The sequence below is a fragment of the Idiotropiscis lumnitzeri genome, chromosome 16 (assembly GCF_059441095.1).
Source record: "Idiotropiscis lumnitzeri isolate Australia: NSW breed Sydney's pygmy pipehorse chromosome 16, RoL_Ilum_1.0, whole genome shotgun sequence".
In the NCBI taxonomy this organism is placed as follows: Eukaryota; Metazoa; Chordata; class Actinopteri; order Syngnathiformes; family Syngnathidae; genus Idiotropiscis; species Idiotropiscis lumnitzeri.
Genome location: NC_142406.1, coordinates 8,521,006 through 8,537,118, shown reverse-complemented (window position 1 = coordinate 8,537,118; position 16,113 = coordinate 8,521,006). Strand labels below are relative to the sequence as shown.

General features: G+C 39.1%; 1 protein-coding gene and 1 long non-coding RNA gene across 2 annotated transcripts; both read right to left on the bottom strand.

The window, feature by feature from the left end:
• Window positions 1–536: 536 nt before the first annotated feature.
• On the bottom strand, window positions 537–5,471 carry LOC148321225 (uncharacterized). The gene is made up of 3 exons (XR_015846858.1): window positions 5,329–5,471; window positions 2,826–2,896; window positions 537–795 (listed from the first exon to the last, which is right to left on the bottom strand). It is a non-coding gene; the product is annotated as an uncharacterized LOC148321225 (long non-coding RNA).
• On the bottom strand, window positions 4,758–15,693 carry rprd2a (regulation of nuclear pre-mRNA domain containing 2a). Its single transcript, XM_088318536.1, has 10 exons — window positions 15,190–15,693; window positions 11,103–11,232; window positions 9,957–10,108; window positions 9,809–9,861; window positions 9,556–9,682; window positions 9,281–9,456; window positions 8,755–9,100; window positions 8,148–8,351; window positions 7,269–7,439; window positions 4,758–7,183 (listed from the first exon to the last, which is right to left on the bottom strand). The coding sequence occupies exons 1-10, from the start codon at window positions 15,362–15,364 to the stop codon at window positions 5,547–5,549; spliced, it is 3,171 nt and encodes a 1,056-aa protein (XP_088174662.1). The 5' UTR covers window positions 15,365–15,693; the 3' UTR covers window positions 4,758–5,546.
• Window positions 15,694–16,113: the final 420 nt, after the last annotated feature.

Below are 16,113 nucleotides of genomic sequence, written 5' to 3'. Positions count from 1 at the left end.
GACAGGTCACTGCGTTTTGTGTCATAAAGTAAACTACAATTCTCAATAGAGATTGATTGTATAGCATTATTGAAATACACTTAAACTGAATCTTAATAATAATTGAGTAATTGAATGTTTTTTGTTCCTGGGAGGAGGAGCGTACAAGAAAATTGAAAATTGAAAAAGAGCACGTAAGCTAAGGGGATCCACTTGGCTGGCGTTCGGGCTGCATGCTCTCCCACAGCGTCACTTCCTTCACTTAAGAATTTAAATACAAAAAAACTGAGCTTTTCTGTAAATTATTATTTAAATTGTAAAGCAAATTATTCTTAAGAAAGGTATTGGATTTGAAATATAGTGCAAACAGTCTATCAGGGAAGTAAGAGCTCAGGCACGGGGCCAAATAAATATATAAATACATGGTGTTCAAATAACATAAATACTCGCGTAACTACACAATAAAAAAAAAGAAAGAGGCTTCATGTTAAAAAGTAAAATATTTATTGATCAATATTCTAAGAACATAGTCAATCAGATAGACATTTTATGGACTTTTCAGAGCCTTGCAAATGTTCAATACACGTCCGTATTGTGACACGACACACAGTACATTATGTCAGTAGTCCATATCGGCAGTAGCATGTTTTTCACACTGTAGCGTGTCCTCGTTGAACTTTTTGTGCATTAGCCGAATCTGTTTCCAGTTGGCGTGTTTATTGAACTTCCTGGAAAATGCACTTAGCATTCTTTTTTGCCAGTGTTCGAACATTCTAACACATAAAACAACTCTTCATTCCTGGTGAAGTTTTCATCCTAGAGAAAAAAAAGAAAAAGTAAAACATTCATCTTGATGAAATTCAATTTCAGACAGACAGACATATGTTGTAGTAAAAGTGGTTTAAAATCCACATTTTGGGTGTCAACCGAACATCTGAAATATTTAGTTAAATTAGCCACATGTTAAATTGTAACATATGTCCTCTGCATACACACAACCCGGACAGAGCCTGTTTGAGCCATCAAGACTAGCAGAAAATAATTTAAAAAAAATAAGCGCTACATGACTCAACTGAAATGACATCACCAAGCTCACTGTTCTGTCCATGGCTTGAGCTAAGGTAATGTCCTCTCTTCTATTTTTAAGGTTTCCTGCCATTATGGAATGTGCCAGTCACACCAATGCAACCCTGATACTCACATTATCACAACAAAATATGAATGCCAATGTTTTTGTTTTCTTATTGTCCATACAAGTTAGTTCTGAATTGTTAACAAAAGGGGCTGCACCCAACATGACCAATGACAGAACAATTGACCAAAATACAATAAATAAAATGTATTTTTACCATTGATGGTCAAGCTCGACGAATTTAATAGTGTTCTTTTCTGAATGTCCGTTTTCAAAAACGTTGGTGCCTAAATGGTCCCATGCATGTACCATCTGTCCTAAATAAATGGGAATTTGATGAAACAATATACAAAAAAAAAAACATACACTCAGAAAATAAACAATGACGAGGCTGAGAATTCTCCATCTTCGCTTCACGTTGACTGTGCATTTATGGACATTCCCTGACATCCAGCCACGCAAATCCGTCTTTTGTTCTGGTCGTGGATCTGGCCGTGGTCCTGAAAGCCTTCAACAACTTCTCGCCCTCATTATGCCCAATGCACTGAGACAGCAAAGGGCGTTTTATATCCGTTCGTGTGATGGTGAAAACACAAAGTTGTGATTTCAACACACACGCACACACGTCCTCAATGCAATGTGGCGCCATGTAAACAAAGAGGCCACATGACTGCAGGCTGCACACGGCTGACATGCGCACAGCGACACCTCGCACACAGTCACGTCACAGTCAGTCTGCGCTCGCTGGGTTACAACTATCTTATGGACCCACGGGCGATCCTTTATTTGCCACAAGGGAACACGCCGGCTGCCCTTTAACGTTAAGACCGCCATCTGCCATTGCTTCCTAAATCCTCATAAACCTGCACGGCGCATAGGCGAGGCGAACACTTGAATCCACCCATCAGGATGTGGATCGCGGTCCACTTTGAGGAACGGAACATAACGTACTGGACGTGGTTTGTGACATTTACAAGCGTTCCGTTTTTATTTTTTTTTAAGACCCACAACGACATCTGGTGACGAAATGCTGCTTGTCACCACGTCACATAAGTATATTATAACTCGAAGATTAAAAAAAAAAGGAAAATTTATTACGTACACTGATAGTATATTCATAATTTTAATGCATATATAAAATATTACATAAGTCTATGTATGTGAAAAATGCACGTATACACATGTGTGCGCTTATTTAAGTATCTTATATATTTATATAGGAATTTTATAATATATTATTGTATATTTCTTTTGCATACAAATTAATTTTTAATTATTGCCTTTCTACACTTTGAATGGGTTGGACAAATCTTATGGTGGCCTTAAATTTGTTTATGTATACCAAACAACAGAAAATCTGTGAAGTATGACTAAAGGGAGTTCTTGCAGAATGTTGTTTGTAAAACTAATAATAAAAATGTTTTAATCAGAGTCAAATGTTTTAAGAAGCACTTAATTACTGTATATTGAAGGTGGGAGGAGGTGGACTTTTTTTTTTGAGGGCTCATTTTTAGAAAAACTGAGAGTAAGAAAAAAAACCTCTTAATTAATGACCCAATGACCATTTTTGTACTCACATAAAAAATGTGGCAAAAATCTCAGCACAAACAATTCACTTAGATTCAATTGCTGACAAGACAAGTGATGCAATAAGATGGAAGCTTACAAGCTTGAGGATTCAAAGAGGAAGCACCACCGTGCCGCTGACACACACCTGCGTCAGGGAAGATGTTCCGAAAAAGGTTCCCATCACATGTGACACTTCAAAGTGTGGCTGTGGGGTCCCTGAGGATGAAAACAGGAGGGGAGGAAGGGTGATGAAACAAGAAATAGGCATTCAAGTAGGATCAAATGGAGTAATGCAACACACAATCAAGCTTATATTATTCCTCACACAGCATAGACGAGACACCGCTCGATCACATCATTGCAAAAGACAACGGAGAATATAAATCGTCACCCTGTCAGCGGTATTACGAAGACTTCTTTCGTCATGAAAGAGGAGTGCTCCGAAAAACGAAAACTCACTACTACTGATGACCCCTTCTTCTTTGCGGGTTCATTGACTTTGCATATAATTGAAAGTTCATTCTGAAGACTGAAACACACTATAGCCTCTAAAATGACTTTTAAATTATATTCAGTTAATAATAAAAAAATAATAAAAATAACGGGACACTCATGATTAAGGTACTGCAGGTTTGCATTTATTTGATCTGGTGCATATTTTAAGCGGTCATCAGGTCCTAACTTTACTACTTCCAGATATTTGTTTCGTAACTTATTTAGACTTTGTAATGTGTGTTGTACTGAAAGCTGCAATGAAAAGGCGGTGTAGTATCTTATCAAAGCCTCAAAATATATTGGAGCGGCAAGGTCACTTTGTTTACCAAAGACATTTGTTTTTCAAATCGAAAGATTAACATGAGACAAAAGTTCACAATTCCGTTACATCAGGATGTGTTAAAACCAACTTTGGACAGCACCGTTTTTTTGTTTTTTTTAATCCACCCACTTTTCAAGTGAACAAAAGTAATGGAAGGTCTTAGACTGACTAAGTCAAACACCTGACCATAACCCAATAGAGCATGCAATTTACCAGGAGAAGAGGAGACTGAAGGAAGAACCCCTCCCAGAAAATAAACGACAATTGAACGAGGCTACAGTAAAGGCCTGGAAAAGTATGTGAAATAAAGATCGCAACAGTCCGGTGAAGTCATTTGGCCACAGGCCACCAAATATGAAATATTTTTTAACTGAAGTTAATTTAATGTCTGTTCCAATACTTTTGCTCACTTGAAAAGTTGGTAGGTTTGAAGACAAGCTGCTCTGACCTGAGTTGTTTCACACATCTCGATGTAAATACCATGAAATAAAAGTTGGAATTCGGAAATTTTGTCTCATATGCACCTTTCATCTGAAACCAAAATGCCTTCAGGATACAACAAAGGAATTTACCTATACTGTTTATTTACATTTTATTTATGCAAATGAATCTTTGCACAAAAGTTGTATATTTTAGTGGCTTGCTTGGCCTTTGACTGCTCATCAATGAGAAGAGGGAAAAGCTTTCTATGTTGTTAAAAGATAGTATAGAATTCACCAAGATGAGTATATGAATTTTTGACGACGATTACGATTTATACTAATCTATAATAGGTAATATGAAACAAAGGTTTGTCTCCATATTACAAAATTCAACCTTAAAAAAAAAAAAGCACAATTACAAAATTAGACATGCGCTTGCACATCAGTGATATGCAAAATTAAGGACATTAGAGTTTTATTTGAACGGTTTTGTTTTGCACGTTATCAGACTCGAATAAGAAAAATATCATAAAATGTTCAACGCACATTTTTTTTAAGATAGTCCCGAGTAAGTGTTCCGTTTATATAATACTGTTGTGAATAAATTATAACACGGTATTGTGTAAAGACTGCGACATACAATCTCAAGTTGTCTTTTTTTTTTTTTTTTTTAAACAAAAAGGCAGTTTAAAATTAAGTTCGGAATGTTATTTGTGCTACGGCATTCATGCAAACATAGGTATTGATTGCATTGCAAGACAAATTCAAAAGAATATATTTAAACAGCTGCTGATTCTAAAAAGTTGATGGCTGGCGGTCAAGCAGAAACAACACCATGTTTCAAAATCAAACTTTTTATTAGACAGTACAAATAAAATGAAACTGAAGCATCTTCACCCCCCTTCCAAAACGTCACCGCTTCCGTGTAGGGTGGCAGGTCGAAAGAAATCTCTCACTCCTCGCATCGTTTTAAGTGGAAAGAGACCGGGCCGCTCTGAACGCATCGAAATTATAACGGAGAAACCGTCACTTCACAACTATGAACAGATTATCAACTGTGAAATAGCTAACAGGTACTCTAGGTGGAACACAACCTGGAAAAAATATACATCATTTTCACTCCAAAAGGTAACTTTTAACGGGTGTTTTAAGCTGGAAGAATGGCTGCTATGAAATGAAGTATTGAGAACTGCTGACTCGCCAACAAAATGGCGGCAGAAATAAACAATCACACACACAACCTTTTTGAACTCTTGACGCTAAAAGTTTCTCGAGCAACGTATGGATGACGCTTGACCGCATGCACACTTACATACCATGCGCACACGCTGAACCGTATCAAACACTTGACGATTGATCACATATTCACTGAAAAGCTCCAAACTGTGAAAAGAAATGTATATATCCACCTCTTATTTTCTTTAGTCTTCTGTCTTCAACACTCTCCCCGGAGATTCGGCTTCCTTTCCTGGCGGAGTCTGCGGCTCTCATTCCCAGTCCTTTTTTTTTTTTTTTATTTCAGATTTGGACATTTTTTTTGCTTCACCAGCGCTTATTCAGTCTCTGAGTCATTGCCCGCTTTAGCGATTTTATATTTGACCTTCCACTGCAGGTTGCAATAGTACAGTCAGTAGCGTGGGGGTAGGAAGGGTCTTTTGGGAGCAAACATGGGACCGGGATTTAGACCTCCCCGGGGACCCGGTCGTTTGCCCCTTAGTCTTGGATCAGGCCCATGAAAATTAGGGAATGGTGCACGTGGCGGCCCCCTGGGAAATGGGTGCGGGCCAGGGCGAGGAACCCGATGGGGAGGATGCAGGCCAGCGGGGTGCATCTGTAAATGAGGCGGCGGCGGAGGACGCCTGGGTGCATAGTGAGGACGAGGGGGGCTCCCTCTCAGGTAATCCTGGTTGTTAAAAGCATCCTGTGAGGATTCGGGAGGAGAAACGAAGCGGCCCCTGCCTCGGGGGAGGTTATGTCGAGGGCTGCCCCGTTGGTAGAAAGGCGCCTGAGGGCGGTTGTAAGGGCTGTTCTGAAAGCGAGGGCCGGGGTGGGGGTAGACATCACCGTGGTAATGCTCTTGGTCTTCTGGGTAATGCATGTTGTCCGGGGTTGAGTGTTGCTCACCTGCGTCATCGTATAATAATTCATCCGTACGAAAGACTGACTTGTGTCCGTGATCGTGGATCACCATCGCGGGCAAACCTCGGCTCTGATTGGCTTCGTCTAAGTCCGTGTGGGGTGCGGGCTGCTGTTCTGCGGGAGTCATTGCGTGGCTGGTTCCCGAAACTTGTGCGAGAATACTCGGAGGGGGCGGTAACTTGGGGACAGGAGGAAGATTTCGGAAGAAATCTGAAGGGGGCTGAAAGCCTTGAGGCTCCGGGGTTTGTTGTGCTTGGTACTCAAATGGTCTGGTTGTCTGGTTATTAGCAGGCATCGGTGCATTGTAGCCTGAGGGTTGCTGGAAGCCCCCCTCGGGGTACGTCCCCCCATACCAATTCCTATCAGCCATCCCCTGAAAGCCCTCAGTGGTCTGTGTGCTACCCGCACTGCCTGGTCCTCCAGAATCTCCACTTGGAGTAGAAATTGCCTGATACTGTGCGGCTGGATCTGACAGATTATTTTCACTGTATTGATACGTTTGGTACATCTGCCCATTCTGAGCTGTGCCTTGCTGCAAGTGGCCTTGCAAGGTGGTGGTCTCTGGGTTCTGAGGAGGATTTTTCTGAAAGGCAAAGGGAGCTTGCATCCCAGTTTCCGGGTTTGTGCTTAAAGACTTTGGGAGCCCCAGTGTCACGTCCATAACCTCATCTTGGGTTGGGGTGCCCCCGCCTTCGTCACGCACCGGTGTCCCATCCTGCGTGTCGGTTCCTGTTACTGGGCTCAAGTTCTCCACCCTATTGGGTAGGTTCAGGGCGAAACTAAGGTCGAAATTGCTAAAAGCGGGATTTCCGTGCAGGAAGTTGTGAATTTTGGATTCTAAACTGTCTGATTTTGCGACGTCCGCCGTTACTGCTGTCAAAGCCATTTCGTGGGGTACGTCCGGTGCAATGGTTGGCCTGCTCTCAATAAGCATTTGCGAAGCTGTGCTCTGCTGAACGGTGGTGATTGATGGCGAAGAGGACACCGGTGTTGCAAAGGAGGGAGTGGAGCTCTGATTGGGAGCTGTTGAAGCTGATGTGAATGAGGGTAAGGGAGGAGTCTTGCCTGTATTGGAGGACTCTGCTGGGACATTTGCAGTGGGGCTGCTCAGAAGAGAAGTGATGCCTGATTATAGGAAAGTAAAGGGCACACAATCAGTGTAGAAATATATAAAATAAGGCTATTGTCGCAAAACTAAAAATAAACTCACCATCAAGGCCACCTTGGGCTTGGACTTTAGAAAGAGCACTAAGAAGTTCGGCAGGACTCATGTCCACCTTCGCCAGGATGTCAACCAAAGACGCGGCATCCTCAGAAGCAGGAGGTAACGTGTCAACTGATGAGTAAGGGTTAGCTGCAGAGGGACTCTTCACTGGTGGTCCTGCATCGCAATGAAGGACACGCTTATTGTTAAAAAATATAGTGCTTATGTGATTGTTTTCATCATATAAAAGACACTCATCATAAGAAAACATTCAACGGTTTGAGTGACACAATCAGAATTTGTGCTTTTAGGTGGCACAATTCCTGTAGAAGTCATGACAATGTAAAAATAAATAAATAAGAAATTGGACGTAGCCAGGATCAAAATCATTGATATGAGATTCCTTATCCATTCTCATTGGGTGAGGGAATGAAATAATAATCTAGTTTTGTTTGTCTCAACTTTGGGCAGAAGATGAATATCATAATTTAAAATAAAAAAAGTATATCAAGAGACCAAAAAGATTAATACAGTTCTTGCGTACCTTACAAATGATCAGAGTGCCTTAAGAAATTGCCCAATTCCACTTTTATTGGTCCAGAGAAAATGGAAGGCAGTGAAACCTTGAGTTGAGCACTGTTCTCGATTCGCAAACTCTCATGATATGGACACGTGCGAAGATCAGTTGTAGTTTTTCGCCCACCATAAAACATTTATTGGCTGCGTGTGTCGCACATTTTATATTTTTTCTTTTAATCAGCCCTCAAAATGGCTTCTAAAAAATGCATGTCACAAAAAAAAAATGGTAGCACGGAGCGTTGCATGGAACGATTCTTAGGAATGTCAGTTCTGGAAAAAAATTCAATTCATCACCCGTCTTCTCACCTGTGTTTTTCATGGCCGCATTTAAACTGTTGAGGATGGAGCCTATTTTTCCCAGGTCAACAGTATCCAAACTTTCTTCAGGGGTTGCAACAGACGGCGCATCCGATGAGGCATGCTGCGTTGTTGCTACTGGCGGCTCCGTTTTTTGGGTAATGGGATCGGTCGCCTCCACTTTAGGGCCGGGGCTCTTCATTTGGTCCTCAACTGCGGAAGGGAAACAAAATGGCAAAAATGGTGACCGAATGTGGCGATGTCAGATAAAGATGACGGCTAGATTTTATGCGGACTGTCAATGGTATTTATTAAATAATGGTTATGACGGCAGAACTTCACGTGGTTTGTCGACAAATGTATCGGTGGATATTAAATTAGGGCTTCTGACAATTACTTTTTTTGTTCATAAAGTTCTGGAATTGAGCACTGAGCAGGAATTTATATCAAATCCAGCGTAAACTAAGATTTATGATTTCGCTTGTTAGGGTAAACATAAAGGTTGCTGTAACAAATATTTGATTTCTTTCCATGGGTTTGTGTCAAGAAATGAGAATTAAACAAGTGAATAAAAAAAACAACAAAAAAAAACATTAACCCCTGTTTGACTGCTCACCTATGATGCTACTGCTGACTATTTCATCATCAGACAGTTCCATGTCTTCCACTTCCCGGTTAACGTTATCGTCCCCGAGATTTGTCACGCGTTTTGGGGAATTTCCAATGGAAGACAGAGGACTTGGGGCAGGAGGTTCCGTTTCATCATCCATAGCGGAACTGTCCACGGCTGGATTAGGCTTGGTGAGGTCGAGGTCGTGGAAAGGAGATTCGGAGCCTGTTGGGGATGGCGCATCGGCAGAGGGTGACGGAATAGGCGACTCATCCAGGTCTGGTAAGGTAGCCTTTAGGTTGTCCAGCTTGCGTTTCAGGTGGGACACTCGGTTAGCAAACGTCTGGTAGGCCTTGAGGGAGAAATAGGAAAATGTAGCAACAGCTTTAAAGGGTAAGACATTTTATTGACAGCTACACCATTTTGCCACTTGCTGTCGACTGAAAATGACATCATAGTGACTAACGGCTCATGTTACATTACAAACTTTAGGTTTGCGCATGAAACTGATGTTTTTGACGATTCCACTTACGTTGGCAACAATCTTGACCTCTTTGTACTGCATCTCATAGAAGATATCTGCATTGCTCAAGGCTTCCAGCAGGGGAGGTCCCGTTTTGTTTTGTTTGTCAAAGAACTTGACAAACTCTTGTAGCTGAGAATTGCCTTCTTCAAAGTCCCTGGAGAACTTCTTTCCTCCCGCCTTATCTGAAAATAAATGGTGGTGGAAAAGAAGGGGCTGATGAGTCTAAAAACAAACCATTGCTCGTTGGTCTCGATTAAATGCTAACGGAACAATTTCGGGACCTTTGAGCTTTTTGAGGGCTTCAGAACTGCAGATGTCGACCCTCATAGCTGCCAATTGTTTTTCCCTTAGGTCCACATCCTCCAGTGATCTCTTGTATTTAGACAGGTGGTCAATAAAGGACTGGGGCTTGAATAATCATAGAAAAATGACATTTAATACAAAGCGATACTCTAAAAACGCAAACCAAATTTTGAATAATGCTAGTTTGCGCCCAGTTGAGTTGCTTAGTTAAAATGTGACAAAGTTTCTTACCACAAATTCTGCAACAATCTTGGACCGGAGATCTGCCTTGGACTCAACTGGCGCTTTAAATTCATTAAAATAACAATTAAGAGGTCATATCAAATGCAGCAATCAAATTAAATTTAAAATTTCATTCCTCTTTTGTTGACGCGCTTACTTTTTTGCTCGACAGGTGTCACAGGCGGCGACTCCTCTTTGACTAAGCTGCCCCTGAGCTCAGCAATCAGAGCGTTCGTATACACGCTTCTCTCCTGCCAGATGGTCAGTATCCTCTCCGCCGATTTCACCACTTTTGCATCACCTGCTTGTCTGCGTGACCACAAAACAAGGGAGGAGGAAAGGGAAAATATTTAGGCTAGTCATCAGACAGTAGACTTTGTCAAAATGTTCTTTTGAATTCTTGCGTTTCATCCATCCAAACATTATGGTAAGCCTAAAGTGACTCCCGATTATATTAAATTGGTCTGGAACGGATGATTAACAAATCATTTTTGCTCATTTATTTATGCAAAGCAGCCGGGTTCACATGTTGATTTTGTCATTCTGATTGCAATCATTGTCAATGAAACTCTCTGGTCACCTGTTTACATGTGATGTGATCGTTTACGATCCACCATTTACACGCTCCTTCTTGTAAATCAGATTAACTGCGTGACACGCGGAGATCGATGTAAACATCACATGATTTTATAAATTCATCTATTTAATCAGTATTTGTGATTTTTATTATTTTTATTTTTTTTAACACGATACAATACATTTTTCATAACGTATTTCACAACAAATGGCGCTGTAACAAAGCGCTTTCCATATGGTGTAATATAAAACACTTTTATGAACGTAGCATCTCGCTAAAAACAAGTTATCAGTACTTCAAAATAGCAGCATCTTAGGAGAGCCCGTCTGAAATGTGAGAACATATTTTAAAATGCGTATATGTCGTTTGGATTGGCAAAATTAAAATACCAACTTTTGAATCCAAATAAAATTATATTCTATTTAGCCTTTTTATTCCAATTAGGGTGTTTATATGCAGCATTTCCATTCAATTTGGTCATTCGGATCATTTCTCATCGGAATACATGGCTCTACGTAAACCCGGCCAGTGACGGGAGAACAATTAAATGCTCTTCCACTAGATGGCAGAATATACAACAAATTAATCTGCGCATCCACCAGGCAGTTAAAATTAAAATGCTTATTGGAATACTTCTGTAGCGCACATTCACACCTTCCAAGATATCGTGTAACAAAAAAAAATGTTAATTTACGATTTTGAAATGCAACACAAATCCATACTTACTTTATGAGCACAAATGCCTCAGGGAGCACATCGGCAAAAGCAGTACGATAAACCATGGCATTTCTCCTTTTGCAGTTCTGAATAACGTCATTGGCGAGGTAAAACAGGTTGAGCTTGTGTGCTGTGTCAGCTGGAGGAAAAGAGACAATACAGTCAGAAAAAAACAAAAGCGGAAGGAACTCCAAGATGTCCTTCACCACGCTTGTCCGTTATGTAAAAAGTGTACGAAATAAGAGTTCATACAGTACATAAGAGAATCAATATATGGCTTTGTGGTCAAATGTACTGATGACAATGCTGAGTGCTGACTGTAAATTGATGTGTCAGTGTGGGAAAAAAAAAAATAACATGTGACAATGGAACATTCAGCGGTTAACCAATCAATTAATATTCAACCAATGACAATAAAAGGCTAATTGCTGGGACTTTTTTCACAAACACCAAAAAAAAAACATTCTGTATTTTAGCTTATATGTTACGTAACAGCTTCCCTAGTATCGCCTTTAAAAAAAAAAATCATTTTTTCCACAAACAAAAAAAACAACAAAAAAAAAAATCAGAAGAAATTCCCTTCACGTCATTAAACACACAAAAAAAATCAAGATCATTAAAGGACATCGAAATCGAAATTGAATTACAATTACTACACTTAAAATGTAAATGATTTAACCACTGTTTAAAAGAAAAAAAAAACACTAGGCGCTTCATTGGATACACTTGCACAATCTAGCAGCCAATATACAAGAGCTGTGCCAAAAACGATTGTAAAGGCAATGATTGACAAACGTGAGCATCATCATCTTTGTCAAAGATGAATTATTGCTACCATTTTTCAGGCAAATTACTTTTAGTTGATTGATGGTTGTACAATTGTTGTTACTGGTTATTGTGACCAATATAAAATTGTTACAGTCTGTGGTCATTTTCAATATTTTGTCAAACTTGAAAGTGCATACTTCGTTGCCAGTATTAGTTAGTTTTTTTGCGTTATATTTAAAGGTGTAAAAATTACTAACCGTTACTCAAATCCTAAAGACAACTATTTTAATAATCAAGTAATCGTTTAATGCCATTAACTTCTGTAGCCCTTCCATTAGAGCAGACTGATTATCATTTGCGTTTAATCAAAATGAGGCAAATTTGCAAACATCTGCTTTTACTTTGGAAAACAATGACGCGTGATATTGCCTAATCGTTTTTTAATCACGAAACAACATCAAATTAACAACGATAATTGGTTAAAAAAAACAGTAATCGGGGGGGATGGTTTTGTAATATACTTTAATGCGAAATTAAATTGTACTAATCAATTCTAAAATCATTTCGTGACAGCCCTAGTTATTGGACATTAAGACTTTAGAGCACATGTTTGATGCACTAAATAGTCCCTCTGTTCACGGTTATCCTAGTGAATTCCTTTTTACAGGGTTCGCCAAATTCCTTAGATGCCATAATAGACCACATTGCAAATAAATAAATAGTCCAAAAATGAAATGGAAAAAGTAGGCCAAATTAACTCTAGCAATTCATGCAAATGAAGCGTCTACCAAGTGATGCCCCACAACTGATTAAAAAAAAACTCACAAAAACTGAAGAAGAAAAATAAAGCAAGCCTGGACCAGAGCTGAACAGTACAATTGATGCTTTCCTTTGTAACACAGACGAGACCAACAAGTGAATTTAATAAACCTCCGCTGTGACCCCTGCAGAAATAACTGTCAACATGACAGCCAATGAAATGACAACATACTGAAACTGAGCATTGAGAACCACTAGATGGCGTGCTGACGTTTACAAAGTTGAACATTTTTATCTGATAATACAATAATCAGAAAAAGAAAAAAAAAACACCCCCTGCCTAAAATTTTCTAACAAATGTCTGAACAGCAAATTCGCAGCAGGTGTTTGATCAATGAATAAACCAATACATTGAGCTTTAAATATTGGAACGTCACACAACAAAGACAACGGCCAACAATTAATGAACACCACCTTGCAATATCAAGACTTCAAATGGCACTGGTAATGACTAACTCATTTTAAAATCAGAAATAACTTTGGCGGGCGGAATCTGTGGATTAGAGTGTTACGAGACTTTTGTGCCAATATATTATATATTGAATTATCAATATTATTATCATAAATATTGTAATTATTTTGGAATCCGTTTTGTTGCCTAAAGTGTCGCATGATTTTCAAACTTCTGACCACTGGCGGAGCGAGGGGGGCGGGGGGGCTGCAAGGGCACTGGGCCAACCTGAAATCTGCTTGGACCCCCCAGGTGCCAGACCATATATTTGACTTTTGGGTATTTTCGAATTTTTGGGGGAGAATTGGTATGTCACACTTGTAGGACCAGCAAATTTTGTAAATAAAATCAGAAAAACGCAACGATGAAGGACTTGTCATTTCACAAGTCACGAGTCAGTGGCATTAAGTTGGATTTAGCCACTAAACATTAAATGACATAGATTTAAATTAAATCCGGACTGCAGAGAATAAACGTGTAAGTATTTGAAAAAAAAACTTAATGAAGAAAGTCATCAAACCACCCCAACCGAGTTAGCAAATAAACATACATTTTGGCTGCATACACTAATAATGCACTCTAAGTATTAATATAAACCTTATAAACATACACACAGTTATAGAGATTGCATCTTAATGGGCGTATGAGTGGATGGACATGCAGAGAATTCAAACATATTGGCAGCAACACACAATGCATTTTAAGCAGTAATATAATCCTTATAAACATACGTACAGATACAATTGATATCAGCTGAAAATGTGGACGACGGACAGCTCTAGAAGAAAAAAAATTATGGCTATTTATTATTTATTTGAGTTTTTTGGGTTTATTGATTAGAATTATAAATTTGAATATTCTGGCAATCTTGTAACAACAACAAACAAATGGGGGTGGATGCTTAAAATATGCATCACAGTCACCAATGTGCGACACCTGACACCAAGATTTATTGAGCTAGTGGACCCCCGCTAGATAAAGAGTGGCTAATGACAACAAAAAAGACAATTCTGAAAAATAATCGATTTAATATCCGAACATTTTTTCAAAGGTCCTCTTCCCATGGACACTTTAACAAACACCAGCAAGAAATTAATCAGTGATGCAATAAACAATCAGATTTATTACGCTGAAATGTTTTGATCTTATCGGCTACAATGAAGACAAAAACATGAAAGAGTTTATCTACTTTAACTGGAGTTGTTAAAACACACTTTGAGTTGCCAACTTCACGTACAGTGACTTTATGAAACAAGAGTGGCGTAAATTTAAATCTCAAATCAGATTACAATAGGTAAAACAAATATGTGGCATTATCACTTAAACTTTTCATGTTTCATGAAACAATTATATGTAAATGTGGACTGAACTATAAGCATTTTAAGCAGTTTACCAATAGGATAAATACATGTGCATATATATCTATATGTATATCTTTGCATTTTTTTTTTTCAAAGCAGACAGACTGACCGGCATTAAACAAATTTATTCCCTTCCAAATTTCCATCTCTGCAATTTAAAAATTGCATTCCAGTATGATTTTGATTCAATGAATTGCTCAGCCCAAACCAGTAGAATTAATGAAGAATATATGGTGTCAACTTAATCCTGGAACGCATCATATATTTAATTTTTTTTTAAAAATCTGAATTTGACCAATCCACAGAGCCGATTGTGCTTAACTGTAAAAAATTAGACTTGCACTAGTCTTTTTAGACATTAAACAGCTACCTCACTGTGATAATAATATAGCTTGAAGCTACTCGTTTCAAACATGACCAAGTATTTTCCTCCATATTTATAGTGCTATTACTTGTTGCACAAGCTAATATGGGGCAATCGGTTCACAATCAATACATGGATGCAGAAGAGAAGTCAAGTGCAAAAGTCACTTCTTGACTGTCAACTCAGGCGTTACTTTGGAAACGGCTAAACTAATCTAGCAACGTAAACTCGTTATTATAAATTAGTTAGCATGTTAATATTTACACTGGCAAGCAATTTGAGCCACGTCCTGGGATTATAATGAGAAATATATATATATATAAGTATACTTACATTTCTTTAAACACTTGATCCACTGTCGCACTATCATGCTGTGGTACTTCTTGTACTCGATACACCACGTTGACAGCCCTTGAATGGAGTCCATTGTGTTCGTCACATTTAGTAACTTTTTGTCCAGTACAGCCTCAAAAGAAGCACCGGAATCGCGTCCTCTTCCAGTTTCCATGTCTGGAGTTCCTTGCTTAACGTCGCCCTCGCTGAAACGCACCAAAGTTAGCTATGGCTAGCGCTATCTTAGCCGGCTAGCTTAGCATAGCGAAGACTCGATCGCGGTGGGCGCCCATTGCTATGTTACAAAAGTGTAAATATTGAGTAGTTCACTTTCTGCGTGTGGTAATTACGCACTATAGACGCGTGACGGTAAGAAAGATAGGTGTGGTATCAGTTCAATTAAAAATGCAGCGTGCTCAGATAATTAGGGAGACATCTTGCGTTGCAGTACTTTGTACTGTGAAATCAGAAATTCCGCGTTGCTAGCCGGAAAAAGTAACTGGAAACACCGTAGGCGGATATCCGTCTCGAGTAGCGCACATCCTAATTTCTAAAAACATGAACGGTTCAAGAATGTTTTATTTTTGCGCTTTGAACTGCCTTTCACACTTTTAAGTCTTGTCAAAGAAGGCATGCGGATAGCACATCAAAAATCTCTTGCAATAATGTCAAACCGAGCCTGTAAAGTAAAGACTTGCTTTTATCATTTTATGTCTGTGACGTTATTTTGTTACTTTGCCCAGATTATCACGAGTTCAACTAGTTAATTTCTTGTTTGCGTCTAATTAAAAGGGAAGGTGTGTCTACAATTTCTCGACTTGAACATGAAATAGAATTTTAAGTTTAAATGGATAACAATATATACACTTTAGACAAGGAAAAGGTGTTTTCCTGGCATGAAAAGACTCCCTTTGGCCACAAATA

Bases quoted from the DNA above. Each gene is read 5' to 3' on its own strand.
- rprd2a (XM_088318536.1), bottom strand. From the start codon at position 15,364: ATGGAAACTGGAAGAGGACGCGATTCCGGTGCTTCTTTTGAGGCTGTA. The intron at 9,683-9,808 runs GTAAGAAACTTT...TGATTATTCAAG, and splicing joins AGATTGTTGCAGAATTTGTG to CCCCAGTCCTTTATTGACCA. The intron at 9,101-9,280 runs GTAAGTGGAATC...TTCTCCCTCAAG, and splicing joins AGGTCAAGATTGTTGCCAAC to GCCTACCAGACGTTTGCTAA.